We start from the raw sequence: 18,640 nt of genomic DNA, 5'->3' as shown, positions 1-18,640 counted from the left end.
TCACAGATGATGTATTTCTGTTGCCGCTATAACAACAAATACTAAAAACAGAATAAAATAAAGATTTAAATGGGGCTCCCAAACAACAAACGTGATTTTTGACCAAAGATAAGCAACGTCGGGAGTGGTCAGTACTTGGATGGGTGACCGTTTTTTTTTTGCTTTTTTTTGTTTGTTTTTTTTGCATTATGGAACCCTTCGTGCGCGAGTCCGACTCGCACTTGCCCGGTTTTTTAAATACTATTATTGTACATTTATATCTATGTAGATGTGCATCCCTAAATAACAATATTAATGGGTGCTAGGATTGCCGCTCAGGTAATTTAAAAGCTTAACGAAATATAATCTTAGAGAAATAACAAAGCATTGAAAAGTTAATAGTTGGCTGTTGTGGAAAAACAAAACTTCACTTTGGCTTCGGCAAAGCTTCTAATTGCTTTAGTAATCCGACAACAATGTACCTTAAAGTTGTTGAAAGTAATAATATATTTTATTATATTTATACATAATTCATAATATATAATTTATAGGTATGTAAATTGACTAAGTCCTACAGTAAGCTCAATACTTGTGTTACGTTATGGGTACTTAGACTACGATATACAGGATGGATTTTCGTTTTGGGTCAGTGAGGGCAACTACCAGATCCCGTGCTGCTACGCGAAAATGGAAGACAGAATCGGGCAGTATGTGTACTCCTTAAACACAGCCTTTCTGCCCAATTCGAACTTAAAGATACGTCAAATATTACGGCTAGATACGATATGGATTAGATATGTCAGTGTCAAATGTAACGTTTCTTCAAACTAGTATGGTAGTGTGCAGTGAATGGCGAATTAATCTTGAAATTTGTTTAACCATTTTGGAGTCAACGGCCGGCCGCGGTAGTCCACGTGCCACTTGTAAAGTTCAGCTATCACTTTACAAGAGCTAATAAAATCACCGTACACTGTCTTGTACTAATCGTACAATTTTAGTTGTCGTATTTAGCATCATTAAATACGGGCGAAATAGTCCCACTGGACTGAAGCCATAATTTTAAAAAGAATAAGAAGTAATATTTGACGTATCCTAAAGTTCGAATTGGGCCGATCGAAGCACTGGCATCGATCCAGGTTAATTAGGTGCGACCTTCGGTTTGTACAGTAGGTACAATGACGCCGACACCGCGGGCCGACTTTCTGTCCCAGTGAGGGACAGGTAATTTTAAGATAGTTTGTGATTGACAGATGCTTTAATCCATTTGATTTTCTACCTTAACGCAAACACAATATGACCGATATTTAAAATGCTCCAGGCAAGTACTAACATACAAGAAGGCACTTAGTGCTGGGCAAATTTACCCGGGTTTCTATTGACCCTAGTAGGTATGCAATGTAGATATGTTAGTTTTAAGACTTTTAAGTATTATTATTTAAACAATAAGCCTTTTTAGTTTAGTATACTCAATTAATTTTCAAATTTCATTTTTAAGTTTGCACTTACAAACTACGTTGAGTCCTTAAGCATAGCCCTTGAAGCAAGCCCTTTACATTAGTTTTTAATATTTTCATTATTCTTACTTTTATAAGTTTGTAACTAATCAATTTAATATTTAAAATAAATATATTTATTAAATATTAACGAAAAAATTATACACAACACAACATGTTTGCATTTTTCAATTCATCCATCTATCTTAGCTCCCAATGATTAGGAAAATCAATTTTCCTGTATATCACGTGCCGAACAGGCAATCTGATGCTAATCACATCTGGCTAGCCACTGATGGGCAAAGCGACGCACACAGGCCACTACTCAGAAGCAAAAAGACGTAACTGGTAACGAAACTCGTATGTCGATACGACCTGTGGTTTTTACATTTGCAGCCAGTTTGGATTCGGCAGGTCATTCATTACACAACTAATCACCGACATGACGGCACGAATGAAGTCAACACTAACAGGATATTTACGTTACGTTTGTGTGAAGAGTGACCTCCGATCGCCTTTTGTTTCTACAGGATAAATGCTGTAATCATTAAAGTGACATTCCATTTCCAACTGCAGCTGCAATACTGCTCATTTTCTATGGAAATTGACAATGACAGCGACGCGTTTCCATAGTAAAATGAACAGTATTGCAGCTGCAGTTGGAAATGGAATGTCACTCTTAGGCAGAGCGTGTAATACGAATAGACTCGAACGTAATCAAAGGGCTTAAATAAGCAGATCAAATTTGCAAAGCAGTTTATGCTTTACGAAACCTCTCGAAACTTGTAAATCGAAAAACCTTAATTTTGTGCTTAATAGCATCTGAGTTGTGTTATTCGGCTCGATTCGGGAAATTATACTCACTAGATATGAAATAGTAAAGATATGTGACGTTCCAATGCAAAAGGTACCTTATGGCGGCTGGCGCCGCGATTCGGGAAATGAATCAGAGATTCACTAGATATGAAATAGTGAAGATATGTGACGTTCCACGGAAAAAGGTACCTTATGGCGGCCGGCGCTTACGTCGCATAGCGCCGCAATAATATTGGAGCGGCGTTAATAATAGCGTAAGCGCCAACCGCCATAAGGTACTTTTACCCGTGGGACGTGGGACGTCACATATCTTTACTATATCGTATCTAGTTAATCTCTAATTCATATCCCGAACCGCGCCGATAGTGTATTTTTGGAATTAATCAAGTTATAAAAATAATAGTTTGAAAGCTGAAAAAAAATGCATAAATGAGTGATGCTTAATCTGAAATATAGGGAAAGTATTACGATTCGTGCATTTAAATATTTAAAGCTGTTAACTTTTTCTTTGATGTACATTCAAGAAATAGCTATTTTACAAAAAGTAATCCACAACAAATAGTAATCCACTATTGTTTCCACACAAATGCTGCCTGTAAGTAGTACCATGTACCATGACATTCTGAAGTTAGATACTAAATAATTTGAAAAAATCTGTCAGAATTACTAATCCGAAAACGTTATTAGGTACCTACTCAACTAATGATTTCCTGAACGACATAGACTTAGAAAATTGCATTTTTTAAACAAAACTACTAATCTGGTTTTGTAATGAAACTTATTTCAAATCGCTTTTTTTATCCGGATGGGCCTTATTAGGTACTAATTATAGGTATAAGCCGTACAAGCCTGTATAGGCCAATTCGAGTTTTAGTTATCTAATTTGTGTCTGCGATACTGATCTGTTTGTGTCACAAAAGTGACATTTTTGGTTGAAGATATGATCGATAAACTAAAACTCGAATTGGCCTTATATTGTCTGAACCGGATTTATCCGACTAGTGGATTTTGGCAGTGTTCGGCAGGTTTCGGTAAACATCGGAAGCTTTCGTCGCTGTCTGTCAGCGTGCAGCACTCGCAGATTAGTCTAAAGCCGTACCAAAGTGAAAATCCTATTTGTTACGAGTATCTGACTTTTCAGCTAACGCTTTTTGATTGTCTAATATGTTTTTGTTCATTTGGCTTGTTTCTGATGTGACACGAATTGAATTGTATCCTATCCTATCACTTTACTAATGAATGTATCGCTGCGATATGAATCTTATTTCCTCATAAATCTCATAATGAACGTACACCTTATAAAACAAAGTCCCTCGCCGCGGCTGTCTGTTTGTGTGTTTGTATGTTCGCGATAAACAAAAGAACTACCGAACAGATTTTCATGTGGTTTTCAACTAGTTAGGTATCAATAGAGTGATTATTAAGGAAGGTTTGGGTATATACTTTGTTAACCCGTGCGAAGCCGGGGTGGGTCGTTACTTTATTATCCCATCAAAAACATAAATGTAAAAAAGGAGAGCCAAGTTCAATACAAAAATTATGCTTGGCTGTGGGGTTCGCCGCAAAAAGAATGGAGATTTAAATGAGTGCCAAGTTCTATGCAAAATCCAAATATGTATTTATAGGAACAAAATAACATTATAAACAAGTATTAAACTCTATTTCTTTGCTTTATTGGATACCTATAACAATTGCTGTTATTTAAAAAAAATGCGAGATCTTAAAGCAGGTTAGATTTGACTTGGCCAGTTTTCATTACATCAATCATTTTATAAAGTTATTCAACATATATATTTTGTAATTCTGATAAAAACTGGCCAAGCCAAATCTAACCTACTTTAAGATCTCACATTTTTTTTAAATAACAGCAATTGTTATAGGTATCCAATAAAGCAAAGAAATAGAGTTTAATACTTGTTTATAATGTTATTTTGTTCCTATAAATACATATTTGGATTTTGCATAGAACTTGGCACTCATTTAAATCTCCATTCTTTTTGCGGCGAACCCCACAGCCAAGCATAATTTTTGTATTGAACTTGGCTCTCCTTTTTTACATTTATGTTTTTGATGGGATATCAATACTTTTTGTAAAGAAAACTAGGCAGGTATTGAGATTTAATGTTTTTTCTTGTGTTTCCGCTGCATGTTTTTTACTTCTGTTCTTTGTATTAATTATGTGGTGCCACGCGCCGCCAACGACACACCGTGGGCCGGTTGTTTAGCGCGTATTACAGGTTTTTTGTATGGGTACCCCCCCTATTTTTTAACTTTTTTTATTTTTAGATTTTTTCCTACGCTTACAGACAATTACCGAGCTGGATTCCAAATTTCATCCTTCTAGGTCATCTGGAAGTAGGTTAGGTTTAGGTACTATATGTCAGTCACAATAAAAAAGAAATTTGTATGGGAACCCCCCCTATTTATTAACTTTTTTTTGTTTTAAGATTTTTTCCTACGCTTTCACACAATAACCGAGCTGGATTCCAAATTTCATCCTTCTAGGTCATCTGGAAGTAGGTTAGGTTTAGGTACTTATATGTCAGTCACAATAAAAAATGGTTTTTTTGTATGGGGACCCCCCCTATTTTATAACTTTTTTTAATTTTTAGATTTTTTCCTACGCTTTCACACAATAACTGAGCTGGATTCCAAATTTCATCCTTCTAGGTCATCTGGAAGTAGGTTAGGTTTAGGTACTATAGGTATGTCAGTCAGTCTTAAAATTTACGACTTTTTGACCTTCATATCTTTATAACCGTTTGAGCTAGCTTCATGAAATTTGGGCTTCTAGATGTCCTTATGGATATAATTAAACACACGTAGTTTTATGTGTTTACGTTAAAGATGTTTTGAGTTATAGAAGGGTCAAAAGTGGCACCAAGTGGTTCGTGTAATATTACACTTGGCGCTGGCTAGCCAGTTCCTTTGCTTGAACTTGGCTTGACACGCTGCCGCGTGTCTAGATACATGGTGTGTCTGACCACGGGGCTTTAAATCCAGGGCTTGATTTTACTCGCTAAACTAAACTACTTTTACTATGGGACCAACCCTCAAATCGGGAAATCAAAAAAATTCGGGATTTCGGGGTTGGTGCCATAGTAAAAGTAGCTCAGTTTAGCGAGTAGAATCGAGCCCTGAATTTAAAGCCACACACTGTATGTATAATAAACAAGATATACATATAGACCGGGAGATAGTGACACATTTTACTGGGTCATTTGTACCAGTATGGCGGTTCGTCAGGGGTCTAAGCACGTAATGAAGGAAAGAAAAATGATGGTCATAGCGCTGGTACCGGCGGCCCAATCGCGTGGGCGTTAGTCGAACGTGTCGGATAAAATACGAGTGTCGAACGATTTGTTCCACAAAAATCCTCGTATTTTCCGGTAGCCCATAAAAAAGAAGTAGGCGGTAGCGTAATGCCATACTTCTCCGGTGTGACTTACAGCCCGCCATACTGAGGCGAACACATTAATTAAAAAAAAAACAATTCAACCATTTGTGCCAAGCTAATTTTTGCCTCAGTATGGCGGGCTGTAAGTCACACCGGAGAAGTATGGCATTACGCTACCGTCTACTTCTTTTTTATGGACTATCGAAAAATACGAGGATTTTTGTGGAACAAATCGTTCGACACTCGTCTTTTATCCGACACGTTCGACTAACGCCCACGCGATTGGGCCGCCGGTACCAGCGCTATGACCATCATTTTTATTTCGTTCATTACGTACTTAGACCCCTGACGAACCGCCACGCCATACTGGTACAAATGACCCAGTAAAATGTGTCACTATCTCCCGGTCTAATATAGGTACATAATAACGGAATGAAATTATGACGTATAAATAATCGAATAAAAATCGAATCGATGCGGACTTTTCTTGGTCTAACTCTACTTCTTAACGTTTTATTTAATTTATTGTATCTTGTTTACAATTTATTTGTATCGGAATAATAAATTGAACAAAACTTGGTAGACAGGTTTGTTAAATTTCTGAATCCTCAGCCGCAAAACTTAATTACGTGGAATATTTTATTTTCAACAAGAACTCTGCGAAACGGAGTTTTAAACTTTATTAATAAGGAAATATCTTATGGATTAGGTAGGTACTGTAAAATGGGGTGAGTAGGGACAAAACTGACATTCAAACTGCGATATAACTTTATTTTTACATGTGGCAAACTGATTTTTATACATAATAATATTCCGGTCGTTTGAATTTTAGGTTTTTTTAAATGATTTTGTGTAATTTAATTTCATAACTTTAAAGATAAATACGAAATAGTAAATAAACAGTTTTTATTCAATCGCATCAAAAACTAAATCTATGTCTATAAATCCACTCTATATCATTCTGTGGTCAAAAGACTTTTTCAATTGCACTTTCTTGACGAATCGCGATTACCATAGACCGACCGCTTAAATGAGTCCTCGCCTGCGGGTGTACGCCTGCCGCCCGCACCTTCCCCGCCACCCTTAGGGCCAGTTGCACCAACCACATTTGACAGACTGATCAACGAAAGCCGGCGCGCCCCGCGCCTTACTATGAAACTTTCCATACATAAAAATTTAGCGAACTCTTTAACGATACGAACAGTTTGGTGCAACCGACCCTTAGTCGTCCCACCCCGTCGCCCTCGTACCGCCCAGTGTCTATAGTGTTATTTTTATGTGACAGATGCGGGCGCGCCGGCAGCCTAGCAGCGACACCTGGCGAAAAGTTGCTGGAACTGCTGCGGCCTAGCGCCGGCGCGCCGCGGCGGCACTCCACGGCCGCGTGCGCGCCGGCGCAGCCCCCGCGGCCTTCGGGCTTCGTCTACTGCCCGTCTGACGCGCTGCCCTACTGCCCACCGTCGCGGCTTGCACCGTCCCGGCCTGTACTCAAGGTAACGTACGTAGTTTTAGTGTCGGCGCTATAGCAGCTGTCGTCTCGACGAGCAGACATATTGTGACCCAAATAGGTTAACATAGCATATAAAAGAGCGTACCTCGACATTCACAGTTTGGCGAATTATATGTAATTTATAAATGGTATTTTACTTTATCATGAATATAAAAAAAGTACTTATTAGACGCTGACACTCGGGAGACGCGAGTATGGGTGGTGTCTTATAATAGTTTTAATACTCTAACAACCTATACATATTTTATAAATATCGAAAATGCCAATAGATGTTATTTTTCTTTGTCTGCAGTTACAACCACCACCACAAATTATTCAACCTGTGGCAGTCCCGCCACCGCCGGTGCCGCAGCGCTCGGCGCCCCCGGCTCCTCTGCCGGTCCCGCCTCCCGCGCCACCGCGCCGCTCGTCCCCGCAGCCCCCGCGGCGCCTACCGCCCCCTACTCCACCTAGACCTGCACCCACCAGTCCGGCCACGGATCCAAACGGCAACAAGCGAACCGCATCAGTTTCGCCTCAACCGAGACTCGATTGCAATCGCAACCCACAACCCCAAGTCCCTAGAAGACCTTTAAAAAGTCTACCGGACACACCGTATACGCCAGCGCCAGCACCGATACCTACGCAAAACCAGACAATGAAAAGGTCTCCTAGTTCAGGATCGAATATAAGTGTCAGACAAGACTCAAATGTATCATCTGACTCGTTTAGCCAAACTTCGTCACCATCTTATACGACGAAGACAATGGAAGCTCCCTTACTGCCTCACCAGCACGTAAATAAGAGCTTGAATGCTAAGATAGCAAGAGGCTTACTGTTGAAAGAACAACAGGAGAAAGAGGCGGGCAACTCGTCTATAACCAAGAGCATGTCGACTCCTGCGTCGCTGCAGACTATAGTTCGCTTCCAGAACGGGAGCAACATGTCGCTACAACACCGGGTAAGTACTACATTAACATATTATAAATCATGTAAAAATGCATCCATTTGATATAATGCTTAACATGTCTGCCCCCCATGCCAGTTGATTATCTTGTTTGTGGAACAATCTCCATATATTTTTTTCTCTAGTCGTCTCCTTGATAGCCTGGTTGGAAATAGAGTTCACTTTCTACTTCACTAGATCCCATGTAGGTCTTCATTGCCTTTCGTTACTTTCTTTTTCCTTTCTAAGATTATCTGGATATAACTAAGTATTAACTAATTGAATCATACCGTTCCACCATATAACATATGACTCAGTCGGAATATAGTAAGTAAATGTTGAATTCTAATTAGGTCTGGTACATCTTGATTGAACGACGTCCGTCCGTCCCGGGAATGCCTCTATTGAATGCACTAATGGAATTGTCACAATGCAATGCCTCAGTCTTTTGTTTACATAGAAATGTATTACTGGTGATAACCGGTATGCGGAAATAGTTTGCAATGGAGTTTCTATAATGGGAATTCTAACATCTATCTCTATTTTGCACCGGGCATTGGAAATATCCTTTGGTTCATTTAATTGGTTTCAGAGCTTTAATCAAACTGCGTTTGATAGAATTAATGGCTTATAACTTAGTAGCTTAATGGGTATTTCGATTGCTGCAGGAATAATGCAGCTTTATGATGATGACGTATCAATTAAGGTGAAGGGGTGGGCAAAACCGGAAAAAAGAGGTGTCTTTGTCGAAATAGTTTGGTCGTATTATGGCATATGGTGGTCTGGAAAGTGATTATTCCTGTCGAAAATACACTCTAGTATTGGATAATGTAATCGTTATGTGTCTGTCTGTTATAATGAAGGCTAGAAAGTACATTTAAAAACTAGTTTTAAGAAATACTTATATGCATTTTATTCCATCCGGACAGAATTTTACGACAGCAATTTTTTTTAACTTACTTGTAAGACCTTTGTCTATTTTCTAATAGTGCAGTTTTCTTCAAAATAGTTGTATTATAGGTTGTAGACCCAAAACCACCTAGTGCCTACGAAATCGTCGCACTTAATCGTCGGACTACGATTGCTCTGTATATTGCGCAGGCGCTTTTATAGCGTAAAGATAAAAATATTACACGAATATATACCATGACATAGAATAGAGTATACTCTTTTAAAGAAAAATCTAATATAATGCGTAAATTATTCTAAAAAAAAATAAAAAATGATTTAAATTAATTTAGTAAATTACGTGGATTTGAACATACTTTGTTTTTAAAATTATTAGATAAAGGATTTGTACCGTTTGTAGCAAAGAAAGAAAGCGACGTTGCAAGTTCGTGCATTGTTCGAAATCGCCACGAGCGCTTTGCGCTGCTGCCAGACTGGTTCGTTGTTTGTTGTTTGGACATTTAGAAAACTTGTCAATCTTGCTTGCCATTGTGTTGTTTATAGCGTTCCGCGACGATTCTGTATGAGTTAGCGTGTACTCCTTATCGTTTTATTCCTGTTACTTGTTATCATTCGTTGTTATTGTTTTGTTTGTTATTGAACTTAGTGTTTTGTGTGGTACAAGTCGTTTCGTACTAATAACGTACGTGTGGGTACGTACTTTATGTTTGAAAATCCCTTAGAATGGGAAACAAGAAAGGACGAAAACCTAGTGCATCAGTGAGGTTGAAGCGGAAACGTATAAGCAAACATGCTCTGGAATGTCGTTACAACAAAGCCGCTGCACAGTAAGTACCTACCTACCTATAATAACAAACTTACCTCTCGTGATATAGATCCGTGCGTGAGAGTATTGTTTTTATTTTTATTATAAAGGTTACTTTCAATGATCAGACAGGCCGAATACTAGGGGTTTAGTCTAGCAGACCAATAAAAGCCTGCAGCGATTTTGATAGCCCACGCAGTGCAACTAGTGCAAGTGCTATTTATAATTATATTTTCATAGAAGTTTGACGTTTACTGATCAATAACTAGGTACAATAGAATAATTTCCTTATTTTATTATTATTGCCTAACAAAATAAGACTAATGATCTCGTTAATTGGATGGAATCTTTATAGTATAGCTCACGTACACTGTATTTTTCTTCTAGGCCACCTGATCCACATGACCAAATTGACAGTGAAGTGTGTCATTCTGTTCAAGAAACCACAAATCAACCTGAACCGTAAGTGTTATTAAATTTGGATGAGTAATAATAATAATATTAAGTAGGTACTTATGTTTAATTTTACCTCACAGCCAGGTTAGCCTGCATTTATGCTAGCTGGAACCAAACTGGTGGTACATACCCGCACCCGCAGATATTCATACATGTCAATATTTAACAAATTCCTTTCAGCATGGTTACCATTGGAACCATATTTAGTAAGCCTCTGGTATCTATTTCGAAAGCAGTATGTCATGAACTATAATATGTTGGTATTTGAAGTTTTCAATGCGTTTTTCTGTTGTTACTTACAAATGGTAATAAATTGCATTAGGTACCATAGTGTCTGTAGTCAATAAGTCGGGCAGCAGCTCAAAATTTCTGTAAAGCAGATACAGATGGACTGCAACCTAACTGCAATTTGTGTATGATTTGCACGCCAACTGCGATGTCAGCATGCAGTTTCCATACAAGTTGTAGTTGGGTGCAGTCCGTCTGTACCGGCCTTAAGCTGCTCATTTTAAGTAATACAAATAAATAATTTTGTGAAATAGGTCCTGTGTCTGGTGTCCATGTCCCAATATATATCTGTAATTTAATTGAGTTGACTTGTTTTAAGCAGGAAATTGTAAATAAGTCAAAATACAAACATGTTTTTCAAACAGGTTTGCCATACATGGAGTGGGTCACATAATGGAGCATGATGGTTACTTGTTTAATTACAGCTTATTTATATTTTTCATTGTTACAGATCTTCTGCTCATGGAGATAATTTGAGTGTAGACACTGAAGGCAATGATTTTATTATAATACCTGAAAATATACCTACTGGCCCTGAACAGTAAGTAAAGATTTTATTTTATATTTATTACATGAGTTGAAAACATTGACATATATCTAAAGATGGGCCTTACGGGCGTTAATTCGTAAGTGACACTGCTGAACTAGCATCATTCTTAGTGTAGTGCCTGTAAGGGTCCATATATTTCAATGATTCAATAGCACTGTTCAATAGTTATTTGTTTTACAGGGGGGCAAAGTTGTTGTTTAACCGCTCATGCTAATATTGATGCCCGAGCAAGTGAAAGATTCCAAAATTGGAAAATTGGAACCTTGAGCGTTGCGAGGGTTTCAAAGCATGAGGTTTAAACAAAATTTGCCCCCGAGTGAAACACAAAATTTTTCACCACATCAAACTGAAGCAATTATTAAACGTAAAATATCAAACAAAATCAAACCAAATCCAAATTAATGTTATTAAATGTTTATCATCCAAAATCATCATTTAAGTCAATTCTACCAGCAAACCGCTACCGCTTCCAGGACCAGAGGCGACACGACCTAGATCTGCCGAAACATAGATTAAGAAAATCTGCTCTCAACATACACATACTTAGGACCTAAACTTTATAATAAGATCCCAAGGAGTATAAAAAAACGTTCACACCAACTTAGGATTTATATTAAAACTGAAGTCGTTTTTAATCCAAAAGGTCTATTATTCCGTTGCTGAATTCTGGGATGAATAGCTCGACGATAAATTGAATTTTTTATGACATTCTGAGAATTTTATTGTTGTATTTTTATTCTTTAACCGACTTCCAAATCTCAAAGAAGGAGGTTATCAATTCGGTTGTATGTTTTTTTTTTATGTTTGGTACTCCATATCTCCGTCATTACTGGACCGATTTTGAAAATTCTTTTTTTGATTGTATATATATGCATACTGGGAGCGCTGGTGGCCTAGCGGTAAGAGCGTGCGACTTACAATCCGGAGGTCGCGGGTTCAAACCCCGGCTCGTACCAATGAGTTTTTAGGAACTTATGTACGAAATATCATTTGATATTTACCAATCGCTTTTCGGTGAAGGAAAACATCGTGAGGAAACCTGCATACATCTGCGAAGAAATTCAAAGTTGTATGTGAAGTCCCCAATCCGCATTGGGCTAGCGTGGGGACTATAGCCCAAGCCCTCTCGCGCTCGAGAGGAGGCCTGTGCCCAGCAGTGGGACGTATATAGGCTGAGATGATATATGCATACAGATTGGTCCCGTTTTTGTCAAAACCCAGTTCTGATGATGGGATCCATGAGGAATCGAGGGAACTCCTCAAATCTTTGAGGCATACATATTGTGATTTTTAGGTTTTTATCAACTAATAAAGGATATACATCCAAAAAAGTGACATTTGATGAAGTGGAACTGCTGATGATGATCAGAACGGAACTCTTCAACGACGCATAGCTCGCGTTTGGCGATTTTTCCTCTTCGTTATGTTTGATACGCAAGTTAAGTTTTTAAGCCACATTTTTGTCAAGCTCGAGTTCTGATGATGGGATCCATAAAGAATCAAGGGAACTCCTCAAATATTAAACGCATACGTATAGATTTTTTTTGTATTTTTTATGAATATGAACAAACATAAGAAAACAACTCAAAATTTGCATTTGATTACAATGATTACTTTGCCTCACATGTGAATAAAATGCTTTGCTTTGCTATCAGTTTTTGAAGTGCAAAGTAAGCCTTTCCGAGCTGGTGTGGTGAAAAATAAGTGAATAATTGTATCCCAACAATTGGCTGTCGTTTTAACTCGCCGACAAAAGAATTGAGATCTATAGTTCGTTTTTTTTTAGCATTAGAAATAAGGTAAACAATCTTGATGTGTTTTTTAATTGAAAAACACATTTTAAAAATAAGTTACGGCAAATATGTAACAAATTATGAATCTAATACGATCATTAATATTCTTCTGCTTTCATAAGTAATAGTTACTGATTAACCGACTTCCATTTCATAGAAGGAGGAGGTTCTGTATTCGGCTGTGGCTATGTTTTTTTTTTTTTCTATGTACGTTCACCGATTACTCCGACATCCGTAGTCCGATTTGAGTAATTCTTTTTTTGTTTGAAAGGAGTTACCTCTGAGTTGGTCCCATTTTAATTTGGCTCTGTTCTGATGATGGGATCCATAAGGAATTGAGGGAACACCTCAATTTTTAAAGGCACATGCATGGTGATTTGGGTGTTTTCTTAAGCAAGTCGAGCATTTTCTCCCGAAAACCACCACTTTGATGAAGTAGACCTGATGATGATGATTGTTTTGATGATAATGATGATGATTTTAAATGTAGTATGTTCAGCGATTACTCCGGCACCTGTGATCCGATTTGAGTAAATCTTTTTTTGTTTGGAAGGAGTTGCCTCCTAGGTGTTTCCATATTATTTTTGGTTCTGGTCTGATGATGGAATCCATGAGGAATTGAGGGAACTCCTCAGTTTTTAAAGGCACGTGTCAAGTGATTTCGGTGTTTTCTAAAGTAACTCGAGCATTTGCTTCCGAACACCGCCAATTTGATGTAGTGCAAGTATAGCCTTACCACGAGTTTGACATTGACATATTCGCTAAGTTAGCGTCGCTAACGTCTTCGTAACTTACTTTTTATGCATCTCGCTCGCACTAATATGCCAGTACGAGCGAGATGCAAAGAAAGTAAGTTACACACACGCTAGCGATTAAATCAATGTCAAACGCTTGGTAAGCTGGTAAGGCTACTGATCGGGGATTAGGGTTAGGAGTTAAGGGGTCGGGTAATGGTGGTTGAAGGGCTGCTGGTTCAGGGCCGAGGGGTACATGGATCAGGGGTTGATCGGGGGGGTTGAGGGATTGGGTCAGTGGCGGGGCGGAGGATGGATTTAGTGTAGTGACAGGAATTATAATTTCCCAGACGGACTAAGGAAAATTCCTGATTACATATTTATTAAAGTAGATACACGAATTTAGTGTTAATCATGATGTCGTTTTTCATTCATGCGTCGCGCTCTTAACAATGCGTTAAAACTAAAAATGGAAAAATAAAAACTTTTTACAAAAAAAAGAAAACCGACTTCAAAAAGGATGAAATAAAATATTATCCTTTTTAAGTCTATGCGTTACCAACTGATATGTTTGAAGTCGGTGCCAAGCCAAGTAGTAACAATACCCGTCAAAAATAATCAGCTTTATGACTATAAATCCCATTAGAACTGTACTAATAACTAATTATAAATGTGTAAGTAATTCTGTCTGCCTCTTTGTCGCCTTTTCATGGCTAAACAACTGAACCGCTTTAGGTGAAATTTGGCAAGAAAGTAAATTCCTTGAATTGTTTTATATTTTGAAATGTAGTCCTCTGAATAAGGGACGGGAAATAACTTCAGTCCCAATCCCACGCTTGCGTGCCGACAAACATGGTACGGACTGTGCCAAGAAGGTTTGATCGTGTGTTCTTAGGTACAGTCGACGTCAAAAATATGTTTACACTTTTGCACCTTACTCCTTTGTTATAAGACGAAAAGTGTAAACATATTTTTAACGTCGACTGTACCTACAGAAAGTACGTTCATTGTCGTCGTGTAAGGCAATCCACGTAGGTACATCCTTATCGAATCGCACCAAAATCATGGTATGCTTCAAAAGTTCGCTTGGCACCGACTTCAAACATATCAGTTGGTAACGCATAGACTTAAAAAGGATAATATTTTATTTCATCCTTTTTGAAGTCGGTTTTCTTTTTTTTGTAAAAAGTTTTTTTTTAAAAAGCGTTTTTCAATTAAAAGACATATCAAGATCGCTTACCTTCTTGCAAGTTTTTTCTAATGCTAAAAAAACGAACTATATATTGGTGCCAAGTTCTGTGCTGTGTATAAAATCCTGTAATTAAGGAACTTGGCTTTGATTTTGTAGCCTAATGAAAAAAGGGAACCTATTTCTTACAAACTACTTAATACATTTTTCTTCCTCACTCTGTATAAGATAAGGCGGGTGAGAACCTTTAAGTTTTTGTGATCTCTAAGATGTGCCTATGACTCCCTTCTCCCAGTGAAGCGATATACATGTAAAACTGTATTTAATGAAATATTTCTAAAAGTTTATTTTTAAAAGGTAGTTTTAATTAATTTGTTGTTATTTTATTAATAATTTTCTATAATTTCAGTGGCCATGAAACAAAATATGGCAGGAGGATTGTCAATGTGGCCCAGTTCTTTGACAAGTTCAAGAAATATCTGCACATGGCCCTCTCAATTGCGGATTAAAATCAGTCCAGATCATATCAGAAACACGAACTGGTCTTATCTCACTTTACACATTAGAGTGCAAAATGTGCAATATGAGGTTTCATATTCACAATGACAATGCTGCTGATACATTGGACTTGAACATTAGCGCAGTGGCAGGCACAGTAGCAATTGGGTGTGGCTACACTCAACTCACTGATTTAACAGCTGCTATTGGCATACCTCCAATGTCAAAAAATATATTTTCTGCCAGAATGGCGGTTGTACACAAAAAGTGGGAAGAAGAATTGTATAAATCAATGACCCAGGCTGCTGAAGAAGAACGCGAATTAGCTATAAAAGAGGGAAGAGTCAATTCTGAAGGCATTGCTATCATAGATGTGATAGCTGATGGATGTTATTCCAAAAGGTCCTATAGAAAGAATTATTCTGCTTTATCAGGTGCAGCTGCTATTATTGGCAAAAGGACTACTAAAATATTGTATGTAGCAATAAAAAACAAGTATTGCTCAATTTGCTCTGTAGCACAGAGTAGAAACATAGATGCAAAGGAACACAATTGTGGAAGGAAAAAATGGAAAGGCAGCTAACAGAATTTTATTTAGATTGTCTTCTGCCCGAAATTATTGACCCCAGGCACACACGGAAAATGCCGATTAGAGACCCCGCCTACATAACAGAAGCCATTAATGAGAAAGAGAGGAAGAAAACCTCTGCGCCACCAAGAAAAAGAAAACTAGCTGAAAACAGTGAAAACATACCACCGCCCCCCAGCCGTCGTAGTCGCAATAAATAAACGATAAAAACTGTTTTATTTGTATTATTCCAAATATAACATTATAGTGTTCAAAATTACACGAAGAAAACCGAGATGTTGGTTTTTATTTTAATTCTACTAGGTAATGCAAAAATTGCTTTTATGTCTATGTGTAATTCTGAACACTAGGAACTTTTTTATTTTATTAATTACCTTTCCATGCCCAGTGGTGAATTTGCAGTCTTGGCTGCCCTAGGCCTCAGGCCCTGAAGTAATTACAGTCACGGTTTGTGATTGTTGAACCATTTAGACTCCTCACTAAATTGCTTATTCAATACGTACGCTATGGAATGTCCAATTTAGCTAGAGCCCTAAATGGATCAACAATCACGGAGTGTGACTGTACTAGCCACCTCTTTCTCAGCACCTACCATATTATTATAAACTGGCCACCCTAGGCCCGGGCTTAGGGCAAATCCGCCACTGTCCATGCCTGATATAGGGGATAAATGGGGATATTATTATTCTCATCGGTCACCTACATAGGGCCGAAAAAAATATGGGCTCTGAAGGGACTCTACCTTGAAACGTTGAGATAGAGTTGAGATCTCTCTGCTTAGCCTTAAGGTTGACTGGTAGAGAATGCCTTATGGCATTAAGTTCGCCTTTTGTACTATAAGATTTTTCTATTGTAAATAAATAGCTTGCTCAACTTATTATAGGTACAAGTAGAAAAAAAACTTAATGCAGTTTTACTATAGGTACATATAGCAAAATTAAAAGAATGTTTCCTTTTTACGTAAAATAAGCTAAGTATTATTTGGTATTATAAAGATTTAAAAGGTAGTTCCAGGGCCCATAGAATTTTTCTATCATGTATAGAGTTGACCTAGGGAAGTCTGCAACGATTTCGATAGCATGCAGAGCAAGTGTTATTTTATACGTCATAATTTATTTCATAAAAGTTTGACGTTTAAAATAACACTTGCATTGCGTGTCCTATAAAAATCGATGCAGACTTATCTAACTCAAGTTGTTAGATCAGCAGTCGATGTGGAACAGAAACTTTATTTCTCTTGTCTTGTCTTGTCATTTATTTATATTATTTTACCTGTATAAGCGCCATCTGTTCGTTAAGCCGCGCGACTGTTCAACGATAGTCGCAATAGCGCTATGGATCTTAACTCTTGAATAAATACAGAGATGGCGCGCAAATCAAAACCAATCGATACAGACATCCAAGGGCACTTGCTTTACTCTACACCTTAAGGCGCCATTCAATTATTACGTAAGACGTTTTTCGTAAGTTTTTGATAACAATTTTTAGGATTATTAATTTGTACCTACAAAGGGAACCTTATGGTTTCGTCATGTTCGTCTATCTGTCCGTTTGTCTGTCACGGCCATTTTTCTTCGAAACTATAAGCTATATGTACATGACGAGCCGCTACTAAGTTTAAAAGAAGTTAAAATTAAAAAATGTGAGCCGTCTAAATATCCATACTAATATTATAAATGCGAAACTGTGTCTGTGTCTGTCTGACATTCCTCCAACTCGCAAATAAATAGTCCGGTGCTACCCGGGTATACCTTAACCAAATTGCCATTTCGGCACTTCAGAAAACCGGGCCTTTTGAAATAGTTTACATTATTTACGTTAAATGGGACGAACAATCTGTTAGAAACCATCGCGATTCAAAGTATTTATTATCGTACTGTGAAGGCCATTGTTAAGATATAACTAATACCTAAAATCGGAACTATGACCGAAAATCTACTTACGTATTGAATAGTTCGCTATTTATTTTGTAAAATAGGTACCTATTACAAACTGGAGAAGTTACTTGTTTGTTGGCCAGTTACTGTATATTTTATAAGTGGTAAATTTATTAGTGAGTTGATTTTGAATTTATTTCCCAATTGGCGAACTAGGGAACAATGTTTCAGGCAAAAGGGATTTGAACAAGACAGATACTAATTATTTTCGTGCTAATGAAATTATGAAATGGACAGAATCCAAATACCTGTACTATTTATGATTATGTAGTTACTTGCATTATGTACTGTAAGATTTAAGAATAGGTAACAAGTTTTATGTTTTTATTTTTATTTTAGTTAATTACTTTTGATGTTCGATATGAACCATAAAGAAATAAATAAGCTTAAGAGTTTATAGATCAAAGTTTAAATTAGCTACTTAGATATAAATAAAAAGTAAATGCGCTAATAGATTTCTTCTGTTGTTTCCATCAGCGGCAGAAAATCTCCAACAATAAAATGAAATTGGAAAATGTTTACTGGGTTATTGGATTTTTAATGCACGAGCACTCGGGAACTGGAGACATTCCTCGTTGTAATCGAATGTCAGGCGTATTCTAATTTTAATAACAGGGCTTGAATTAGATCAGGATTAGATATGGATCTGATCGATCTCAAAAGAGATTTCTTCAACCAATAACGTCCGGACTTCCGTAATTTAATAATGACTTTAACTTTATACAAAAAGTTTGATAGGATGTAAAAATGTGGATGTATTCTTATCATGTTT

The 18,640-nt window shown here is 37.4% G+C and overlaps 2 protein-coding genes across 2 annotated transcripts in view; both read left to right on the top strand.

Moving 5' to 3' along the window:
* The window catches only part of LOC134680456 (atrial natriuretic peptide-converting enzyme), a gene marked incomplete at its 5' end in the record, with an annotated part of 95,499 nt that overhangs the window by 5,289 nt on the left and 71,570 nt on the right, over nucleotides 1–18,640 (top strand). Inside the window, 2 exons of the mRNA XM_063539588.1 lie at nucleotides 6,971–7,178; nucleotides 7,488–8,135. Coding sequence (XP_063395658.1) covers nucleotides 6,971–7,178; nucleotides 7,488–8,135 — 856 coding nt within the window. The remainder of the gene's footprint in view (nucleotides 1–6,970; nucleotides 7,179–7,487; nucleotides 8,136–18,640) is intronic.
* LOC134680562 (uncharacterized) lies at nucleotides 9,383–16,144 on the top strand. The gene is made up of 4 exons (XM_063539675.1): nucleotides 9,383–9,856; nucleotides 10,222–10,296; nucleotides 11,030–11,119; nucleotides 15,254–16,144. The coding sequence occupies exons 1-4, from the start codon at nucleotides 9,753–9,755 to the stop codon at nucleotides 15,351–15,353; spliced, it is 369 nt and encodes a 122-aa protein (XP_063395745.1). The 5' UTR covers nucleotides 9,383–9,752; the 3' UTR covers nucleotides 15,354–16,144.

Source organism: Cydia fagiglandana, chromosome 3 (assembly GCF_963556715.1).
Source record: "Cydia fagiglandana chromosome 3, ilCydFagi1.1, whole genome shotgun sequence".
In the NCBI taxonomy this organism is placed as follows: domain Eukaryota; kingdom Metazoa; phylum Arthropoda; class Insecta; order Lepidoptera; family Tortricidae; genus Cydia; species Cydia fagiglandana.
This window is presented reverse-complemented; position numbering and strand designations above follow the sequence as displayed.